Source organism: Pleurodeles waltl, chromosome 3_2 (assembly GCF_031143425.1).
Source record: "Pleurodeles waltl isolate 20211129_DDA chromosome 3_2, aPleWal1.hap1.20221129, whole genome shotgun sequence".
Classification (NCBI taxonomy): domain Eukaryota; kingdom Metazoa; phylum Chordata; class Amphibia; order Caudata; family Salamandridae; genus Pleurodeles; species Pleurodeles waltl.
In genome coordinates this window covers 176770444-176787063 of record NC_090441.1, presented here as the reverse complement: position 1 = coordinate 176787063, position 16620 = coordinate 176770444, and the positions used below count along the sequence as shown (strand labels likewise).

Here is a 16620-nt window from a genome sequence, read left to right as displayed (position 1 = left end):
AGTATTAATGGTATAACTCTTGCTTGGATGGAACACGGGCTCGTGCATCGTCGATGTGGCGCAACAACATTGTTGCTACCTGGAGGTGAGGAGCGGTGGGGCGCGCCGCCCAGTCGAGAGCACGCTGGAGGGGTGGTGCCGCCCGGGCCACCTCCAGCACATCGTCATTTCTGTCGGAACAAGCCTTGCCGTGGCAGGCTTTCTCGGCTTCTCGCTCAATGGGGGAGGCTCTCCGTGCCGTTAATTTGCGGCAATACGCCGCTCCGCGGCCGACCTGGAGGTCGTGCCGCAAGTAACGCGCCTTCTACCGGCGTGGCCCGTGAACCGTGTCGCACGGATGGAGAACACCAGCGTGAGCCCAACCCAGCACTGAGCGGGGAAACGACACGCCGGCCCGTAAGAGACATCCTGCAAGGACGGCGCCAGCTGAGCTCCCTTCACTGAAATGTGGCCCCTCGCGGGTCGTGATTTGCCGTGGTGAGCCCTCTTCGTACTATAATCATCGAGGTATGCGGCCGATGTGGGTGGCTATGACCTGACCCCTCCCGATTGCCTAAAGCTGCATTGCGCCCCGCGCTCCGGTTAGTGGTTGGACCACGTAAACCGCATATCTATAAGCCCAACAAGTGACGGCCAGTAATCTCTACTGCTGCGTCCTTAGCAGACAACAGCGCCGAACTCTGCCATAAAAATCCCATCAGAGCGCTGGAGGCGAACACAGCAGTGAAATACATTAGAGCGCACACCCTGAAAACTCACTCTGGAGCGTTGTTGAGTCGCGGCACAGTCCTGTGGTATTCCTGCTCCCTGCATGGAGTGGCTTGCGGGAACGGTCTTACAAATCAACCAGCTCCAACATTGCAGGCCGCGCTGGATTATTAATCATGGCCAATTAAACGCACTGGATTAATGTGAAATGTTGTACCAGCATAAGAGGCCACAGCCACAGCCCCTGCTGCACGGTTCCTTGCCCTGTATTGGCCGGTGCTCCATCTTTAAGAGTTCGAGGTGACAAGAAGTCAGCTATCTGAGTGTGGGGAAAACGTAAAATGGTCCTGGTCGTTTATAAATGGAGTGCTTATTGGTGGCAGTTACCGAACTGTAGGGTGCATAGGCATGAGTCCTCTCTTTTGAGACACAAGATACCATGTGCGGCTGCAACATCCTTTATACTAAACAGCGGGCTGCTCCCTATCCAACTAGGCTTACAAGCTCACACCAGTACTGTAATTATTAAGATCCGTATATGATAGCAAAAGCGCCAGGCTATCATCTATTAGCAGTTTCGCTTGATGCCCGCCTTGCTCCTCATCGGCGTCCAGGTTGAACTGACAGGACACTTGACTTGGACGTATACACTGCCTCGCGTTTTCTCAACACGCTAACATCTAAGAGTTTCCGCACTTGCCAAATGGTCAAACCAAAAACCTCACGTGCACCGTTGGGCACGATGGAACATGCCACCTCATCCTCCTCAGAACCCTACGCCACCACGCAAGTGGCACTTCAGAAGCTAGAACTGACCCTACAATCACACACATCACAATTTGAAAAGATACTACAAGCCATCCTAGACACTAAAACTACTCTAGAAGCTAAGATAGGTTCGGTAACAGAAGATCTTAACATACTTCGCACTGACCAACACGCACTAGCTGATAGGGTATCAGAACTTGAAAAAGACACTGAGGTCCTCCCCCGCTCTGTGAAAGATCTTCAATCGCAGTTAGCTCACTTAACAACAGAGGTGGATTCCTTAAAACGCAGGGCTGAGGATGCAGAAGGCAGATCCCGCCGCAACAATATCCGTATGGTAGGTTTTCCCGAGCGGGCCGAGGGCCTCAGTGCTGAACTATTTATAGAGAAATGGCTTACTGATACCATTCTGAAGGACAACATCCCGAAGTTTTTTTCTGTCGAAAGGGCACACAGGATTCCCGCCAGGCCTCCCCCTCCTGGCTCACAACCACGTCCGCTTATAGTAAGACTCCTCAACTACCGTGACAGAGACCTTATCCTACAGTTATTCCGTAAATCTGGTCCGGTAAACTTCGAAGATGGTGTGATTACAGCCTATCCAGATTTTACAGCAGAAGTACAGAAGAAACGCAACTCTTTCTACCATGCTAAGGCGTGTTTCCGTAAACACAACATTAAGTACGCGCTGTTGTTCCCTGCCAGACTTCGAGTACAAGATGACACCCGCACACTCTTCTTTACTTCTCCAGGGGACGCCTGGACCTGGCTACATGCCAAGGGTCTAGCTGACCCGTTAGATACAAATGCTCTGGGAGTCAATAGACCCTCCTCCACGTTGGGTCGTAGACAGCGCAAAAAACAAGGTGCGAAGCCCTCGCCTGAACAAGCGCAAACTGAACGCTCCCGACTCCTGCGGGCCACATCCAGATTTGTTAACGCTTCACCAACTTCCTCCTCTACACAAGCAGATGCTGAGCAGGAGCAAGATCCAAACTCTGACTCAGCGGAATCCACACGTGGCCCTACCCTCACACCACGCACAGCGGACGATATTTGCTAAGCAGTTGGGTTCTACTGGTTCTTACAGAGTGAAGATAGCATCACAATTATACCACACCTCCTTCTGGGCGCCGTCGTCATCTCCCTGCTGTGCCGCGTGAATCGGATGTGCCCCTGGGCGGCACACTCTACATCACAAGCGAACAGGGCAGGGTAAACCCTAGACTTTGCAACAATGCTCCCCGACACCCCCCTACTCCATATGGACCATTCTCTTGTGCCAGCAATTGCTGGAATTGATCTTTATCTTTTGATTCAGTTGTTATTGTGTGTGGTTTTAGAGTGCACCTTTTTATTTAATCGTTGGTTCTGTCACATGCTAGTTAATCGCAAATGCAGCAGCAAACGTATATGTCATAGTAATTATAGTAACAGGATTGAAGCTCGTAATATTGTAGGTACAAGTTACCCAATCTTAGCGCGCGCATATCACAATGTTTTTGCGCCGTGGTCAGCGGACACCCATTCTCTGGAATATACGAAAATCACAAAAATATTATGGCCACTCAAACTAATCAGAGCATAGTAAAATACAAGGTGCTCACATGGAATATTAGAGGCATGGCAACTCCACGGAAGCGTCAAAGGGTTTATGCCTTTCTCAAGAGACATCAGATACACATAGCTCTATTGCAAGAGACACATCTCTCTAAAATTACGCTAGAAAACACACGTTCGAAATGGAAGGGGCAATTGCATGGCACAACTTCTTCATCATTTGCCCGTGGGGTAGCGATTTGGATCGCCCCCGGGGTCCCATTCTCGGTATCTCGCACACAATGTGACTCAAATGGTCGACACGTGATAGTTGAGGGCATACTGGATGGGTCCCCTTTAGCCCTAGTTGCACTGTACTCCCTAAATGCAGACCAACGCGATTTCCTATCCACACTTTCTACCGGCAACCTTAACGACCCTACGTCGGAATGCGTTTGGGGGGGAGACTTCAACAGTGTCTTAGACACTCAAATAGATCGATCGTTCCCCCCGCTTACCTCAGCTCCTTCCAACCGCGCCTCTCAAGCACTAGCAAGTTGGGCTTTAAATAACGGCCTGAGTGAGGTATGGAGGACGGCCCATCCCACCCAACGGGAATACTCTTATTATTCCCCTGTACACAAGTTATATACCAGAATAGATATGGTCTTTGTATCCACGGCAGTAATTCAGAAAGTGTGCGGATCTGAATACTTAGCTCGCACTATATCAGATCATAATCCTTTATGTGTAACAATAGCCTGGGGTCATATGCACACTCGCATACCAACGTGGCGTTTACAGCCGGAAGCTCTTTTAGACCCCCCCTTTCAAACAGACATAGCTAAAAAATTTACTGATTATTTCCTGCTAAATAAAAACTCGTCATCATCCCGCTCTATAGAGTGGGATGCCCATAAAGTGGTGATACGAGGACACTGCCTTGCAGCTACGGTGGGGGTGAGAAAAGCACTTACTAAAGAGCTACAAACACTAGAGGTAAAAATCCGCAACGCAGAGAATGTGGTTGTCAGAGACGAGTCCATACTAACAACACTGAACTCACTCAGGGCTGCCCATAACGAAGCAGATACTAGGCTGGGCAAACATGACTACAGACATTATATGACAAAACAGCATGCTGAAGGAGATAGATCCGGTAGACTATTAGCCTGGCTGACTCGACAGCCCTCACAACCAACGCCTATCGGCGCGATACGCCTAAACCCCGACGATATCGTTAACACTCAGTCAGGCATTAATGAAGCTTTTTTCATATATTACCGCACACTTTACACATCTCCTCCTCCTCCGCCGGAATCACACCTCACTGATATATTACAACTTGTCTCTCAAAACCAACTTATCCTCGATAATTCCCCTATTCTGGATGGCCCCATTACCATTGAAGAACTGCGCTCAGCACTAGCACAAATGGCGCGCAGTAAAACCCCCGGGTCGGATGGACTACCGGTAGAATACTTTAACTCTTATCCGAGTCATCTCCTGCCCCCGCTCGTAGAAGTGTTTAATGAGGCGTACCATAATTTACAACTGCCAGACTCTATGCGTGAAGCCTTAATAGTGGTCCCTCCAAAAGCTGGCCGAGACCCCTTGGATGTTAAATCATACAGACCGCTATCCCTCCTAAATACAGATTGCAAATTATTAGGGAAAATATTAGCGAACAGGCTCCTCCCTCACCTACCGAGTCTGATACATCAAGACCAGTCCGGCTTTATTCCTGGTAGGAGCACCTTCCTAAATATTAGGAGGCTGCTCCATATAATGCACAACAGCACAAACACCGAAGCGGTCGCCCTCTCCTTAGATATTGAAAAAGCGTTTGACACTCTAAGCTGGAATTATCTTCTTTGCACACTTAGGGCGTTCGGTTTTGGACCCGGTTTCATAAACTGGATCAAAACACTGTATTCTAAGCCCACAGCACGTGTAAAAAATGGTCGTATTATCTCTGAAGCATTTTCCATAAGCAGAGGCACCAGGCAAGGCTGCCCATTGTCCCCCTTGCTGTTTGCCATTGCCATGGAGCCATTGGCAATCAAATTACGTAGCTGCGCGCATAAGTGGGGCATCCCGGAATCTAACACCTATCATGTCATATCTTTATATGCAGATGATGCCCTGATTTATCTGCGTAATCATTCTACGTCTATGTCAGAGGTGTTGGCATTGCTGGACTCCTTTGCCCTCGCCTCTGGACTACACGTCAACTGGTCTAAGTCCAGTATTTTCCCTCTTGTCCCCATTCCGGCTGACACACATACGACACTACCGCAGTACAAACTGCCGTGGTCGCATACGACCATTAAATACCTCGGGGTGCAGATTTACCACTCTGTTATAGATCTAAAAGAGGGCAACATCGACAGAGTGGTGAGATCCACCCGCAGCTCGATACCATTCTGGAGCTCACTCCCCTTATCCCCGATGGGCCGTGTAGCAATTGCCAAGATGCTTATCCTCCTGAGGTTCCTATACTACTTCACTGCCCTTCCAGTGTGTCTGCCACGCTCTTTCTTTAGTAAATTACATTCAATGTTAACCGACTTACTCTGGGGCAAAGATAGACGTAGAGTAGCGTTGACCATAACACAACATCCGCAGGAAATGGGCGGGCTGGGCATGCCTAACCTCGAAAGATACTACGCGGCCGCTCAATTGTCGTGGCTGACTGCATGGCTGCGTGATGCCCCTTCCACTGAGGGCGTAATGCTGCAGTCATGCGTGGCCCCACAGGGGCTGCTGCTCACATTGTTATCTACCCCTCATTCCCTATCCTCGAAATATATACTGATGGAGGCAGCTCGCTTTTGTTGGCATAGATATGTCCGTGGCAAGACCCCCTTCCCCCCTTACTTACCCTTGCTACCGCTGTTTCAATTACCGGGCACCCAAATTATTTCAACACATCATAACACACGTGACATAAATATGCTGAAGGTGGGTGATCTGTACTCCAATTCCGCGTTGTACTCCTTTACGGATCTGGTGTCGGCCGGGGTGATGCATAAGGGAGCCTTTTTGACATATAGCGCCATTAAACGGCTACTAAACAAAATTTGGGGCCTCGGCAATGACGAGCCTCCTGAGTCTCCATTGCTCACTACTATCCTTACAATAGGTAGCGTAAAAGGAACCATAACTAAAATATATAATATACTATTAGCAGCAGTCTGTACCACCCTGCTGCACGCTAAGGCACGCTGGGACATGGTCCTTCCTACACCATTACCACAAAAAACCTGGTCTGCGGCTCTTGCAACGATTAAATCAATATCCCGAAATCCTCGCCTACGCTACACCCAATTCAATTATATTCACCAATCTTATTTATCCCCAGCCCGCATTCTAAGAATATACCCGAACACAACTCCTTCATGCCCAAGATGTGCTATCCCGGCAGCCGACTTTTACCACATGGTTTGGAGTTGTCACTCAATAAACTCAGCTTGGCACCGAGTTACAGACGCCACAGCAGACATCTCATCCCTCGCATTATCCCCCACACCAGAGTCCTGCTTATTAGGCATACGTCACCGTACTAAGGAAGATAAACAGACACACAGATTCATAGACTTAGCGTTTGCTGTCTTTAAACGTTTGATCGCAACACATTGGAAGGCTCCACATGTTCCATCCCACTTCGTTTGGCTGCGTGACTTACATAGTCGCTCACAGGCTGAGGCGCAGACACTCAATCTACTGCAACGCAGAGGTCTCATTGAGGTGGGCCCCGAAGTCTGGAACACTTTTGTGGTGGCAATAGAAGCGCGCGATGACTTGCACCCCCCGTGAATAGCGCACCATACACAACTCTAACAACCAGGTGGATATGGTCAGTAGGACACTTGAACTGCCTCAATTTCAATTACTGACATTGCTGACATTCTCATTATTATCCTCAAAGTATTAACTTAACACACCAGGCTGTTCTCACTGCACACAAACCTGCGCACAGGTCAAACCCAGCTCGCTTAATGCTAATCCTGTTCAGTATTCCGTTGAACACCGCAAAATGTAAATCCCTGCTTCACTCCTGTCCCCCGCTCTACACACATTTACATATATAAGATGCAATCCTTCCTCTAACGTCTCCTTACCTCCGTCTGAGGTAGTATATATTATTAATGACATCAGCCGTGCTGAGCTGCATTGTTACTCGGCAAGTATTTGTTGCACAGTATTTAAGCTGCATGTTTCTTCTTTTCTGCTTTGTTAGCAATATTTTATGTTTTGTCTATAATTTGATTTCTTCTCTTTTTTCCTACATACCAGTTAATATGCAACGAAGCTGTGCAAGTTTATATATGTAAGCAAATAATTTGTTAAATCATAAACAGCCAATGTACTGGTATGTGATTGTTATGATTAATAAACAGATTTAAAAAAAAAAATAACTCTTGCTTGGATCTCCTCTTACTCTTGTAACAGGATTAACAGGATATTGATGCCCCCTTCTCCTTGACGCCTTACAAAATTAAAACAGAACTTTCCCAATGATCTCAAATATTGTATAGATGAAACCAGTGTCAGAACTAGTCAACAGTTTGACCTGATCTGCTACAATTATACAGACTGCTCCTATCACTGCAGGACCAAAGCTGATTGGCTGATTCTAATGTGAGGTGGAATGGTGGGCAAAAAACAATGGACTGCATAGCTGCCCCGAGTAATTACCAGGGGCTGAGATTAATTAAAGCATTCCATCAATCACTTTTTTGTATTCTCCATTGTGATGCCTAAGTGCAAAGGCTATGCTCAGACATGGGCCCCATGCTCACTGTAGTGCTGGAACCAAGCTGCACCTGACTGAAGAAGCCCTTCTAGGCTGATACCGGCTGTGGGATGTTTGTGTTCGGGTTCTGAGAGGACCTAGCGGGTAGTTTGGGGTATATTGTTTTACTGGAGAAAGACTGATTCAAATATGGCTGGGTATACAGTAATCTGTGGTAGCAAGGTGGGCATTAAACAAATGAACTGTGATGCGGTCTGAGTAATTACCAGTTACTGAGATTAATGCAAACATTCCATCGATCACTTTTTTGTATTCTTCATTGTGATGATCTAAGTGTGACAAGTATGCCCAGGCCTAGGTCCCATACGCGCTGTGCCACTGGAACTCCTTTACACCAGCCTGAAGAGTCACAACCTAGGAAAATTTGGTCTTGGGTTGCTTGTTGTTCTAGTTTAGAGAGGATTTGGCTAGGCAGTTCAGGCTGGACAGTCCTTAATGGAGCAGAACCATGGCTGATTTGCATATGGCTTGGTACAATCTGAGACGGCAAGCTGGGCAAATAAATGATGTCTTGGGATTAGACCCTAAGAAATTACCAGTGGCTGACAATAATTCAAGCATTTTGTCTATCACTTGTTTGTATTCTTCACAATTAGAAGACGACAAACAAAAAGTACTCAAAGTGGAACCCCAAAGACATATGAAACTCAACAAATGTCTCAAAGCTGCCAACCATTGGTTGATATAGAACTATATTAAACCAAATGCATCAAAAACAGAAATACTCATTTGTGGCGACTGAAAAAGTGATGATCCATTAACACTCTAGCTGGAAAATCTAGGACCACCATCAAAAATATTTTTTAAAATTAAAATTTTTGAAATTGTCATGGACTCTGCACTGATAGTGAATGCCCCAATGGATAAACTAACCAAGTCAGCCTTCTACTCTATGAAGACACTCCATCACATTTTCCCCATCTTAGATTACTACAAAATTGTTCAAACAACAACATCACTTATTCTCTCACAAGTTGATTACGCAAATGGTCTATAACAAAGGATTCCTCTCTCCACTCCAGAGAATTCAGAACTCCGATGCAAGATTAAGGCCCTCATTCTGATCTTGGCGGGCGGCGGAGGCCGCCCGCCAAAGTCCCGCCGTCAGATTACCGTTCCGTGGTCGAAAGACCGCGGCGGTAATTCTGACTTTCCCGCTGGGCTGGCGGGCGGTCGCCTTCAGACCGCCCGCCAGCCCAGCGGGAAAGAGGCTTCCACGATGAAGCCGGCTCGGAATCGAGCCGGCGGAGTGGAAGCTGTGCGACGGGTGCAGTTGCACCCGTCGCGTATTTCACTGTCTGCGCAGCAGACAGTGAAATACATGTAGGGGCCCTCTTACGGGGGCCCCTGCAATGCCCATGCCAGTGGCATGGGCACTGCAGGGGCCCCCAGGGGCCCCGCGACCCCCCCTACCGCCATCCGGATCCCGGCGGTCCGACCGCCGGGATCTGGATGGCGGTAGGGGGGGTCGGAATCCCCGCGGCGGTGCAGCAAGCTGCGCCGCCACGGAGGATTCAATGGGGCGGCGGTACACTGGCGGGACCCCGCCAGTGGTGCCGGTCCGACCGCGGCTTTACCGCCGCGGTCGGAATCCCCATTGGAGCACCGCCGGCCTGTCGGCGGTGCTCCCGCGGTCCTCCGCCCTGGCGGTCAAAGACCGCCAGGGTCAGAATGACCACCTAAATGTACTTCTAAATAAATGTACTTGTAAAGATATGCATCTCCTATGCATTGAAGGCTTTTCATTGGTTACCAGTTACAAGAAGATCTTTAATGTATTATGTCTTATTCTCAAAAAATGCACAATATAGGCCTAAATTTTCTCCAGATGAATATCCCAAAATACTTCCAATCTAGGAATTTACAGTCCTGAATACCACCACAACCAATCATTTCACCTCACAAAAAGGAAACAGCTGGAGGCAATACTTTTGCTATAGAGACTGACAAATTATTGGAATTCCATCCAACAAAAAAATAAAAACTACTGACACCCGTCTGTAATTTAGAAGAATAGTTGAGAGCTGGCTATTTCTGACCTGACCCCCATGGATAATCAATCTATCTATCTATCTATCTAGCTATCTATATAGCTAGCTAGCTAGCTACCTATCTATCCATTGTTTTGCAGAGTGCTCTGTTATCCTATGGGCATCCTAGCACTGGAAAAAGAACGCCTAAGGAATAGCTGTGGACATAAAGTTCAGATTCTAAATACTAATTGTCAAATAGTAATGTCACCTTAACATGACATTTTTTTCTAAAATGGGACACACCTCAAGAATAAAGCCTGCTCTGTCATCAAACAGAAACTCTGGCCAAATTGTCAAGATCTGATGCAAGAACTCAATCAGTTCTAATTGCTGAGAGATTTTTCTCTCACCCAGTTCTCAAATAAATAAATACTTCTGTTACTTATTTTGATAAATGGCAGAACTTTCTCTGCTACATCCACGGTGCAGACAATGTACTATTTGCTAAACTATGGGGAAGCAATCGCTCTAGACATTTATGGGATGCTCTTGATGTATATTTGCAAAACACAAGCCTCCATAGGAGTCCCTTTTCCACTATCCATTCAGTTCCTATCACAGAGTTTTAGATAATGAGGATGTTGAAGTTCCATGTTTTCAAGAGTAATAACTGACGTAATTCTATGAACCATATGCAACCTGGACTCCTTTATCTCTTGATCTTTTATTATTCGCTTTCTGTAGGGGTTATTCTTTCTGGTTTCTCTGGTTTCTTTTCTTCTTTTCTCCTTTTTTTCTTTTTCTTTTTTTTTATTCCCTCCATGACATGTTATACGATGTACCTAATACTGCTTGATACTATGGACTATGATCTTACTTGATATTGTTCATATAATTTTAATCTCCATGTGTTGTTGTCATACGCTCATCTATGTTTCCCATCATGGCACGTTTATGAAGCAGATTATTATATGTTACGTGCTGTTATTCTTGTCATGGCTTTGTTTCTTGTTAAACTTTAATAAAAAACATTCTGGAAAAAAATGTCAAGATAAGATCCTATCAAGCACTCAAATACTCCAATTTTTTCTGCTATTGCCTGCTTAAGACTCCATGAAATCCAAGAAGCTTCCTTCTCAGTGGCTGTGCATGTTCTCCACCCGGCTGTGCAATACAGCTCGGTGGAGAAATGCAAAGTGCGCATGTCTGTCTGGCCAGCCCGAGACGGCCGGCCAAACAGTCATGCGCACTTATGGTGCACATACCACTCCTCCTCCAGCCCTCCGCCAGCCCCCTCCAGCCCAGCCCCGCCCTGCCCCAACCTGGTTCTCAATGAAAAATAAAATGATAACATAGTGTTATTATCATTTTTTTTTTTCACTGCTCAGAGCACTGGGGCAATGCTCCTCCGCCTTCGCGGAGGAGCCGCTGCTGTTCCTTCCACTATACTGCATAATGCCCACATAAAACAAAAAAAACTTTGTTTTATGGCCATCCAATATCTAGGATCCTGTGCATGTCCTCTTGTAAGAGTCATGTTCCAAAGTGCATGTGCTAATTTGGCTCCTGTACACACTCTGTCGTGTCTCAACCTAAAGACTATACCCCTTCCGTTTCATATATTGGCAATCGCTTACCTGCAATTTAACAATCTTCTAAGCTTCCTCTACCCAAGCTGTTCACCCCTCAAACCACTAACACTAACTCGCAGTAACTTCAGTCACGGCTTTCAGCGCTAAAAAGGGGCGGGTGCGGAGCAAGGGGGAAGAGAGGGGGAAGTGGCGAGGGGGAAGCGGGGTTACATTTACGTACCTGATCCACCGACCGCATTGCGCCACTCTCCTTTCCATCGTTGCTGCAGGCACAGGTTTCCAGTCTGCCCAGTCTGCCCTGCGCCCAATCCTGATTGGATGGGAGCGCCCAGCCAGGTCGCTCCCAGGCAGACTAGGAGCCTGTGCTGGGCTGGAGAGATGCGCATGTGTGTTTGGCAGGCCCAAGATGGCAGGCCAAACACACATGCGCTTTGAGGGAGAGTGCACTGCTAGTCACCCCCATGTCCCCGCCCCTTTCAGAATGAAAGGATAATAAACATAGTTCATTATCCTCTCGTTCTGAAATGTTTGCAGCTTCTGCTGCTGGTGGGGGGCAATGCTCCTCTGCCCTAACAGAGGAGCCACCCCTGAGTAACTTACCCCAACCCCCACTAGTGCTGATCTTTAGCCACTTCTGATTCCTCCCCAAACAAACTGAAGTAATGCATGCAAGGGTTTCTTCTAAGAGAACAAGAATAATCGCAAAACCAAAACCCATTACACCAACCACTTCCCTTGGATTCCAAAGTAGCATGCTTCAAACCATAAAGTGCTTCAAAACCTAATCAGGGATAGTAAGCGCTGTATAAATTGAATTACAGCTCAATAAAAGTCACAGTCTACATAGAATACAATAATATAACATAAAAAACATAAAAAATAAAATATGTAAATGTATAATTAATTAATTCCAGCGCATAAACGTTTGTGAAATTTTGAGAATCAGGCTGGCTCACATACTGGTTATGTTTAACTGAGTGAATACAACCTCTTTAGGATTAACTTAAGAGTGGCCAGCACGAGAGTCTTCTAAGATAACCTTAACTCCTCTGCCTTCACACATATACTGAAACCTGAACACATGTACTGTGGCTTTCGTGCAAGCACCTCACATAAACACTTCACTTTCACCACTTTCTGAATGCAAAATATGAGAATAAGCTCCGATGACAGTAAGTGCATTCTGCTAGAACAGAAGCACTTCAAGTGCTTGAGCAATTCTTTCTGTGTAAGTAGGCACCTGAACCTGGGTCTCTGGGGAGGAAGAGGGACACTGCAGCCGCTCTGCACTACGTGAGTTTGCGATTCCAGATCAAACATTAACTAGCACTTGTTTTACTTCACGAATTGCAATAAAGTGCTAAAGCTTCCCTCTGCCCCTTTTCCAGGGCACGTTATTACTGAACAAGAGGCTAAAAGTGCAGGGTGCTAATGAAGGCACACAGCCTGGGAGAGCTCTCAGTGACAAGCTGAAAAAGTTACTAAGAAACTTTTAAACTAGTGGGATTGTCTGATGACCCATGCTGTGCAGGCCCGTCTGCGATGCACACCTGAGAGGCCAGGTGGCACACTGCAGAGACCTTTTAAGGCACTGGCCAAGTGGGCTCTGCCCCGGGGCCCCAGCCTTTCAGGGAGCCCCCATATAGAGCCAGCTCTGTTCTGCAGAGTGTCCTGCCCTATGACCTTGAATAATTCTTATTCAGATTGCTTTAAATATCGTTTTCCTTTAATTGATTTTTAATGTGGATGATGTGTGAGATCTATTACTGACAATTCGCAGAAAAATGTGTTTGTTTCATGAAGCACGGGTAAAACAAAAGTTTACATATAAGAAATAAGAGGGTGTCACAGAGATTGTTTGCAGTAATGTTAGTGAGCTTGCGCTGTGTCACAATATTCAAAACACAAGTCACTATCACTGAATAATAGATGTAACACTTTAAGAATTTGGACAAATGCGTCTGTGCAAAGTCCTGGCCAAAGAGGGCATGAAAGAGCTGAAACTGGATCATCAATTCAAGGCTATTCCAAACAGGGGCCCCCAAAAGACGTTTGGCTCAGGGCCCCCAAAATCCTTAAGATGTCCCTGACACACTGCACCGGACAGCGCCACCGGCACAGTGCAATCTGAGTACATTTTATTTGCTTGGACTGAAAGCATCCAAGGGCCATTTGTAAAGATTTTTAAGACCTAACTTGTTTACTAATAGGTTGGTTCTTAATAATCCGAATCTTAGTGGGTCTGAATTACACCTTCTCATGGATATTAATGAGGCAGGTCACAAATTGCGACCTACTATGATTTGTTGCCATCATAGGGAGGTGTCTGTCAATGATTTAAATACAGCAATCTTTTCTACTGCAGCTCGCTTTCCTTAAAGAAAAACGTATAATAGTTAAATGTTTTTAAAACTTTTTTTTTTAAAAAGACAGTGATTCCATGCACCACTGCCTACTTCTACAATCTTTTTTACCATTCAGAAAGGGGAAGGGGCCCTTGGAGACCCATTCCTGTTTGGGAATGAGTTACCACTAGCTTCCAGCAGTCAGTAAACTATTAAACCGCCTGCAAAGGGAGCATCACAGATATATGGACACTATCTGTAAGGGGACATGATGGGTTAAAAAAGCGACCACTCCGCTTGTTGGGATGCATCAAGTCCTTTACAGACTGAGGACGCGCACGATCTAAATGCCCTCACTCATGACTAGTGACTGATGTAGGCATACTCAAAAAAGGCACTTGACACCTTATGTGCCCTCTATTTGTAGGGTGCACATTATTGTGTGCAAAACATGAGGTGAGACTATTAAAGCTGCCTTGATTTCCATACCTTGCCATACATGCCCCGACACTGACGCATACAGTTTCATGCGGGGTGTGCGGTGGGGGTGAGAGGTGTCATGACCACATTACACAAAGGCAAAAAGCTTCCACTCACAATGAGAGCAGTCAGGACCTGAGCAGACTGGCCAACTGACCCATGCTGTAGAGATAACATGTGAATGACAGCTGAACAGACCAATGGGGGGAGAGGGCTCGGCGAAATCTCTTCTACGGGTGTATAGCATTTTTTTTTTTTTTTCAAGAATACATGAGTCTGATTGTTCTGCTGGCGCTAACTTTACACCAAACCTAAATAGTCATGCACCTAACGGCGGACATCACATTAGGATGCACTGGTGACCCGGGACTGACCTGCAGCTCGTGGGTCCGCAGGAGGTAGCCCTTGGCGAAGAGGTAGTACAGGTTCTTTAGGAGAGAGGGGCCCGGGAGGTCCTCGTAGCCCTTCAGCCTCGCGCCCCCGGCAGGGACAGTGGCCCCCGCGGCGGTGGCCTTGGTCCTCCGAGGGCTGAGCCCGGCCCAGCAGGTGGTGGGCAGCAGCAGGGTCCCGGGGGCGGGGAGGAGGCGGCGGGCGCACAGGGCGGCCATGGCATGGACCGGGCACAGCAGCGGGGCGGGCGCTGCTGGGGCTGCGGAGTGCGCGCTGTTAACCGCGTCTGTACCCGGCCCTCCCCAGCTCCTGCCAGCAACGCGGCCAAACCCCGCCTGCAGCGGGATGTCGGAGGCACCAGCACACACGGAAGGGACTTTGTGTCATCATCAGCTGCTGGGAGGAAACCTCGGGGTTCACACCGAGGCTTTGGAAACAAGACACCGGCTGGGAAGCCACAGACGATGCGCGGCCTGACCTGTCCCTTTGTAACAGGAGATGAGGTCTTTCTTTCCGATCAGACTTTGAATTGTGAATCCAGTGTTAACGAGATGTGAAAGAGACACATTATTGGCGTGATGACGATAAGGCAGGGAATGAAGACAAGAACAGAAAGATGCGAGGTTGCAGCCAGAGCTTTTGACTTTCAATCTGGGGAACCAGGTTGACTGTCGCCGTCGGATCAACATCCCGTGATTCTGCGTCCGAGCCTAAACAATGAACGTGACCTTGTGCAACTGGCGCTCATGTAAAGCGCACCGCTGCCTTTAGGACTGGCTCGCGCTATATACAACTGCAAAACAACCACTAGCAAATGCATTAGGCTTCGCCTAGGTCAGTGGTTCCCAACCTTTTGACTTCTGTGGACCTCTACTTTATCATTACTGGAACCTTGGGGACCCCCAGTGAGTCATTACTGAAAGCTGGGGACCTAATATATCAATACTAATTAATTTTCTAAGCAGTCGCGCCCCCCCCCCCCCCCTCTGTTTTTTTGTTTCTGTGTTGTAAGCCATGTTTGTGCCTCTTGGGGGAGCAGGCGGAGGGGTTACTGGGGTGGTAGCCGGCAAGGAGCTGCTCCGTACCTATCCTACGGGTTTCACAGGAGCATTAAAGCTGCTTTAGCAGTAATACAGGGCACTGAGCTAAGAGGCAGGAGTGGATGTATTTATTTGTCCCCCACCCCCCGCATGTCTGAGCCGCCGGTGTGAACCAATGAAAAGCGAGGACGCGGTACAGGCGAAAGCTCAAGAGCTGGGAATGCCTCAGCATAAAATTCTCCGCAGCAGCGATGCTCCATGTATCCTTTCGCGCACATAGTCCCACGAAAAACATCTCTTACCCAAATCTTGTGAAGTATATGAGAGGATCTGATTATGAATTGCAATATTACCCGAGGGAAGGTGCTCATTTCCTGAACATTTTCTCCCCCCTTAGAAAACAACTGGCAAACCTGGTCCAAGCTTTTCTCTGATAATACTAGACTTGAAATGCCGGATTCGGATTGGCTGGTTACAGAATGCTCTCTGCTTTGCTTTTCACTCTCTTATCTCAAGAAGCCCAAAAGTCTAACTCTTTCCTCCTTAAATGAAGATATGACATCGGACACTACATACTGCCTTTGGTCCTTGGTGTAGCATTTATAACATGTAGCCATGATAAATAACCTCTTATCACTGCCCCAGTTAATAAATCAGACTGTTTGGCAAGAGTACAACTTAACAGAGTACAACCTTAATGGTGAACATACGCAAGTAACTGTTTGGTTGGATGTAGTCTCTTCCAATAGCATGGCATCTTCCATACTGATGTCCTTCTGAACTTAATCAATCATCACAAAATGCCTCTGGGTACATTGACCACACCTTGATGTGAGCACCATCCAACTTATCCATGGATCACCTGAAAGTGACCTCAATTATTATTATTTTTAATTTCTTTATTGACATTTTGTCTATACTCATACGTCAACATACGCATAGGAGCTATGTAAAGGCACAGTACAT

General features: G+C 47.1%; 1 protein-coding gene across 1 annotated transcript in view; it reads right to left on the bottom strand.

Moving 5' to 3' along the window:
* LOC138286655 (sterol 26-hydroxylase, mitochondrial-like) overlaps positions 1 to 15863 on the bottom strand; it is a 168271-nt gene extending 152408 nt beyond the window's left edge. The window contains exon 1 of the mRNA XM_069227119.1: positions 14599 to 15863. Coding sequence (XP_069083220.1) covers positions 14599 to 14832 — 234 coding nt within the window. The 5' untranslated portion in view covers positions 14833 to 15863. The remainder of the gene's footprint in view (positions 1 to 14598) is intronic.
* Positions 15864 to 16620: the final 757 nt, after the last annotated feature.